This window comes from Impatiens glandulifera, chromosome 9 (assembly GCF_907164915.1).
Source record: "Impatiens glandulifera chromosome 9, dImpGla2.1, whole genome shotgun sequence".
Classification (NCBI taxonomy): domain Eukaryota; kingdom Viridiplantae; phylum Streptophyta; class Magnoliopsida; order Ericales; family Balsaminaceae; genus Impatiens; species Impatiens glandulifera.
In genome coordinates, this window is record NC_061870.1 from 18944072 (window position 1) to 18951177 (window position 7106).

The 7106-nt window shown below is 27.2% G+C and overlaps 1 protein-coding gene across 1 annotated transcript; it reads right to left on the bottom strand.

Annotated features, from left to right (window-relative positions):
- Positions 1 to 2876: 2876 nt before the first annotated feature.
- LOC124913750 lies at positions 2877 to 3145 on the bottom strand. The gene has a single exon (XM_047454164.1). It carries the CDS (start codon positions 3135 to 3137, stop codon positions 2886 to 2888), a length of 252 nt encoding a protein of 83 aa, XP_047310120.1. The 5' UTR covers positions 3138 to 3145; the 3' UTR covers positions 2877 to 2885.
- Positions 3146 to 7106: the final 3961 nt, after the last annotated feature.

The window sequence follows — 7106 nt, forward strand, 5'->3', positions numbered from 1 at the left end:
AGACTTTTAGCAAAACTGGATATAACACAGTTGTAAAACGTGGTTTAAACCTTCAATTTGATAGGTTGGTCATTTATAAATCTATAAGTTAAATGAGTTCTTTTGTTTTTTTACACTATTAAATATTTTAATTTTTACCTTTTCTATGTGTTATTTTATAGTGGAGAAGATATTAATCTAACTTTATGGGGAAACATAGCCGAAAAATTTGAATTTGTTGAGGGATCTAACAACCAAGATCCTATCGTAATAGTTGTGACCGGCTTACTTGTCAAGTTATACCAAGGTATGAATTACAAAAAAATTTGCTTATGTCTTAATATGTTTGTGTTAACCATTTTTATGTGCTTTCAATAGGTCATCATGTCCTTTCTTCAATAACGGCCACACAAGTTTTTCAAAATCTAATGATTCCAGAGGTGGTGACTATGCGAGAAAGGTTGATATTGTCTTTCTTTAAACAATACTCTTTGTTTAAATATTTGTTGTTTTAATGACTATTATTTTTGTACCACCTTTACTCAACTAATTGTAGATTTGTTGTCCATCCATCTCAAGTATGTTTGTTGGATGTTACTGTTGAAAGTTCGATGTCTTTACAAGATGAGATGATGAAAGATCGACACACAATTGAGGAATTATACAACCTATTGTCAAATGAGGAAAGAAGGTTGGTAAAATTGGTATTTCAATATTTTTATAGTTATCTTACTGGTTTATTGGTTAATAGGAATGTATATGTACCGTTGAAGTGACAATCAATAATGTATGCAACTACAATGGTTGGTTTTACTACTCTTGTGACGATTGTCGCAGAAAAGTAACGCTCGAGGGCGATGTTTTTTTTTGCAACTCATGTGTTAAAGTTACAAAAAAATCCTACTCCAAGGTGTTTATTTTTGTCTCTTTTATCATTAACAAACTATATTCATATATTTGATTATATCTATTTTTTTTTTCATTAATTATTTTGTATCCATTTTAGATATAAATTAGAGATTGAGGTTGGTGACGAGTCAGGAGCTGCACTATTTGTGCTTTTTGATAGAGTTGTCAATAAGTTAGTTAATCTAATTGTTTCAGATTTGTTACAATTACATCCAATTTGTGACAAAGATTTACCATTGTCGTTATCATCAATGTCATTGCTAAAACTTGTGTTCCAAGTTAAAATTACTGATTACAACCTGAAGAAAAAATTGCACAATTTTACAATTATAAAAGTGTTTGATCCAAGTCAATCACTCATTACTCAACAGGTAAACATATTTTGGATATCATTATGCTCAACTTTGAAACGTGTTTTATATATTAAATTAAATTTTGTTAAGGGAGGAACATCAATTTCAGACAAAATTGTTGAAGAGGTACTTTTTAATTTTTTTTTGACCAAATAAATTGTTTTTTTAATCTATTTTAATGTCTTATTTAGATTTTTGAAACGTTTATATATATATTTGATTAAATTTTATTAGGGAGGAGCATCAATTTCAAACAAAGTTGTTAAAGAGGTACTTTTTCAATTTTTTGTGATCAAATAAATTGTTTTTTTTATTATCTATTTTAATGTCTTATTTAGGTTTTTGAAATGTGTTTTATATATTAATTAAATTTTATTAGGGAGGAGCATCAACAAAGTTGTTGAAGAGATAGGACGAAAAAGACAGAAAATTTAAATTTTGTTTTTCATTTTACAATTTTTTAATTTCATTTTATGGGAGTTGTTTTTTTTATTAGTATACATTATTAACTATTACTATAATATAGGATATCTTAAATTATACTAGAGTTATACATTTATTTATTTTTATGAATTTTTGTTTAATATTGTGTTAACTTAAATTTTTATTTTGTTTTCAATAGTTTAAAATAAATCAAACCTTTTTGGTATGTATTTTATAATTATTATTTTCAGTTTGAATCAATTATTATATATTTTATAATTAATTTTATATAAATATATTTTTCTTTACATAATTTTTCCACAATTATTTATATATTATTTGTTTATTTATTTTTATAATTTATTTTAATGTTTTATAATAAATTTTTTAATCTAAATTTAGTAATGTTTTTTTAATTAATAAACATTTAAATTATATATTTATATATATATATATTTTATATTTTCTCTTCATATAAATATATTATCTTTTATTAAATTAAATCATGTTTATATTTATTAAATTAAATCATATTTATATGTACATAAAATATTTTGTTCATAAAAATTTGTTTTAATTATTTTACCATATATATATATATATATTTATTTATATATATATATATATATTTATTTTTATACAATTTACTTATATTAGGAAACAATTAATAATAATTAATTTATTTTTTCTATTTTTTTCACTAATTATATATATATATTATATATTTTCTCTTCATATAAATATATTCTCTTTTATTAAATTAAATATTTTATATTCTCTTTTATTAAATTAAATATTTTGTTTATATCTTTCCCCTTACCACGTAGGTTTCATACTAGTTATTGTAAAATTGCCAATATTCAACAAACAAAACAAAAAAAAAATAAAAAAATTATTTAATAAGGTTATTTTTCGTATACTCTACAATACTGAAATCTTTAAATTGAAAGAAAAAGGTTTTTGCAAAATATGATTAATCAATATGCGCCATATAATTATTAATTAAATTAATCTATAGGTCATTTTATCTGTAAGACCTGCAAAACATATGGGAGAGACATCATAATAGGTAAAACCCATAATATCAAATTGGTGATATATAATATCTTTCATTAAACATTATTATTATTATTATTTTATAAAAAAGTTAAATATACAATGAAAAGAGGAAGAAGAAAACCATACAAGTACAACATATATAGAGAGAGATTATTTAATTATTCAGGCGCCGGTGCCTGTAACACCGAGATCTTGCTTATTGTCTTGATCGCCGGCGCCAAAGACAGGGCCACCGGCACCAGAGGAATCAGGTATCTTGTCCTGGAGCATTTGGACTTGGATTCCACCCTGGTCTTCATTATTGGAATTATGATTTGCAGAATCCAGTTTCGTTTTGTTATTTCCTCCCTTCACCGATTTATATGTCGTCGCCGTCCTCGATCCCGGCGGCTCAGCTCCTTGCGCCCCTGACATATTCTTTTATTTATTTATTTATTAATAATTCACACTGCCCACAGATTTCTTGTATTTCTATTTGATTTATATATATATACATAGGGCTGGATGGATGGTTATTTAATTAGAAATACAAGAAATTTTAGGTGACGTGGCGGATTTATATTAATATATGGCTGCCACGTTTCTCTATTCTATATCGATGCATGTATGCCACCTTTTCTCTTTTGCCGACCCAATTTTTATGTTTTCTCATAAAAACATATATATTAATATAAAGGGAGGATTGTGGACTATAAGATTACATTTACACCATGCCATTCCTAAATTATTCATGAATTAAGTTTTATTAATTAAAATAAAAAATTACATATAAAAAAAATTAATTTACAAATAAATAATAGGAATAAATTTGTAAGAATTAAAGTTTTAATATAAAAGAGCCAAGAATCTTAACATATTTTTTTAAGAAGTTTATAAAGACAGTTATTTGAGTTCTATAATGATTAATCAACAAATCAATTTAGTATACAGTCTTAAATAATTTGTACAAAATATGTAAGCATAGTTAGAAAAAGATTTAAGGGTGTTTGATAAAATTGAAAATTAAAATCTGAATATTTAAATTTAAGTACTCAATTATTTAAACTATCAAATAGGAAACTTTTAAATTAAGTACTGAATATATAAATTAATTTAATAATATTTAAAATTAATATATGAATGGAGTACATTAATATTATTATACTTTTATATATTGTTAATATTAATTAATAAATTTAATATATTCAATTAAATGATTAGATAAATATAATTTATATTAAATATTAAATAAATAAAACAAAATATTAATATTTCTTTCAAATTCACTCCCATATTAAACAATTGATTTATAATTTGTTAACATAAATTAATCATAAAAGTTTGATTATGCCAGTCTCGAAAACTCCATGATTGTACTTCGTTGTTAATTATTTTGATTCATATTATCAACTTCGTATTTTTCGAAATTGAGTCGGTCCTATATCTCTTTCTGATAAAATTATGCAACGCTGAGCAAGCAATAACAATATTTCTTTGGGTTTGAAAATTGTATGGCGCCATCTTATCCAATTTTGGAAATCGAGCTTTCAATACACCAAATGTACGTTCAATGACATTTCTTAATTTTGCATGTGCTTGATTAAACAATTCTTCGTTCGTTCAAGCTCGACCACCTCGTTGAAAATCAGCGAGCCAATAACGCACATTTCGATAGGGGGACATAAATCCTCGTATGAGTATATGCAGCGTCACATAAATAATACTCATCTATAGATTAAAATAAATATATATAAAGTTATTAATATAAATAAATAATTTTAAAAGTTCAGAATCTTTCTAATTTGCTCTCTGCATATTATCAGTCATCTATTTGTAATAACCTATCAACAAATAGGTACAATATAAGATACATTTGTCAATCTTTCTAAAACTCCAAACAAGATGAATAAAACACTATATCAAATAATATAACAGAAAGAATTTAGTAATCAAATAAGTGTTTGAAAGAGAAAGAATATATAATTTCACATACATACTTTTTACAAATAATATCTGTTCTTTCTCTTCAGTCACCTTGCAGGCCAAAAAAAAAAAAAAAAGAATGAGTGTTCCCTAATCTATCTATATTCTTCTCTATTTGTCAATCATTCTAGAAGAAGAATAACAATTAACAAACGAATAAAACAATAATCAAATAATATAACAGGAAAAAATTAGTAATCAAGTAAAGTATTTAAAACCCAAAAAATATATAATTTCACATACCTACATTCTTATCAAGATCAGTCTAATAAATGAAAATTTAGAAGATTAGGGAAAATAAAACTTACTTGATTCGATCAAATACATGAAGATGAAAAGATTTTTGCTCGGCAATCGAAGGTAGCAAAGATAGATCCGATAGATCTAGGAGATAGAAAATTAATTAGGCACTAATATAAATGAAGAAGAACAAGAAATAAACTATTCTGTTCTGTAGCGTTGTTCTGTGCCGTCGTTGAGAGAGAAGATGAGATGTAGAAGGTAGTAGAGATAGATCCGATAGATCTAGGAGATGGAAAATCATCAATTAAGCACTAATATAAATAAAGAAGAAGAACAAGAAATAAACTATTATCTGTTCTATACCGTTGTTCGGTGCGTAGTCCAGGGGTGGAGTCAGGATTTGAAACCTACCCGGGCTAATTTTTTATTAAAAAAAATCTACCCGGGCTAGTTTTATAGTTTGCTGTCACTAATGCCTTTTAGCGACGAAAAATAACCAATAACGACAGTAATTTACCTTCATTATTGATAAAACACATACAGAAGAAAGATGAGATGTAGAAGATAGAGAAGAGAGAAGATAGAGATGAAATAATAGAAGTGAAACCTAATAAATCAATATATAGTAAGTAATTTTATTAAAATGATAAGGGTAAAGAGGTCTTTTGGAATTTTTTTTAAAGTTCTGTGTTTAGTATTTTTTTTTGACTTTTAAAATAAGCTTTCTATTTTACCATATTATTTTTAACCTATTTCCACTGAAGTCTATAAAAATAAGTGATTATAATGATGTGTTATCAAACGGGCTTATATTAAATAAGTACTTAATACATTAAATTAAGTGATAAGTTAAGTTATCAACACTGTCTAAGTATTTTAATTATTCAGACGTCGGTGCCTATAACACCATGGTCTTGCTTATTGTCGGCACTAGAGGAATCAGGTAATTTGTTTTGGATTATCAGATCTAATAAAACTAATTATTAATAAAAGAAAAGTTAGAAAAACTAGAAAGGACAATAATATTTTTTAAAGAAAACAAGTTTTAAGAGTTTAAAGTTTTTTTTATATCAACATTAACAAACAACCGTTATAAATGAATATATTAATTAAAAACTCAAAATTATTTATACATACAAGCTCAACCATTAATAATTAAATAAGCCTTAATTACATAAAAGACAATAAAGACAAATAACTTTCAATTTGCTGACAATCAATGCTTAGAATCACAATATCCCCGTAAGCTTGATTTGGTTCGAGATTCTTCACAATGAGTATCTCTCGTATCTCCGCGAATTTGACTCTTGCTAGCGCATTGGTGAGAATGTCCACACATTACTCTCTAGTGCTTACGAAATCTACGGCGATCTATCAGTTCTCGACAAATTCACCGATGAAGTGGAACCGAGTGTCGATGTGTTTGTTGCGTCCATGAAACATCAGGTTCTTCATTAATGTTATTGCAGACTTGTTGTCAACAAAAAGGGTTACCGACCTCGCTTAACAAGTATGTCAGCCAAAGTCTTTGACACGATGCTATAGTAGCTTCCATACACTCTGGTTCACATGAAGATAAAACAATAGTTCGTTCCTTTTGAGATTTCTAGGTGATTAAATTCTCATTTAGGTAAAACACCATCCCTTCAGTATTTTTTCTATCGTCTATGTCACCGGCTATGTCACTATTAGTAAAACCAACGAGTTCTTCAACTTCTCGTCCTCTTCTTAACTGAATCCCATAGCCCGTTGATTCTTTCACGTAACGAATAATGTGTTTTACCGTCTATTGGTGAGTGGTAGGCTGCTCCATGTATTGACTCACTATGCCAACTACATAAGAGATATATATCAGGTTGAATGTACGTCAAGTGCCTGAGACACTCGATGATACAACTATACTCTTTCGAATCCACTAAGCTTCCTTCCAATTCCTTTCCAAGCTGCAACTTTGTTTCCATCGGATACTTGCTCGGGTTGCAATCAGCCAATCCTTCATTTTGTTTCAACACCTTCTTTTCATAAGTTGCCTTCTTCACCTCGATGTCATCTTTCTTCTGGTCCACCTCGATACCAAGGTAGTACGAGAGTAGCTTGAGATCACTCATCTTGAACTCCTTCATCATCTACTTTTTAATCTCCTTAACGCCCTTGATGCTTGGTCATGTCACGATCAAG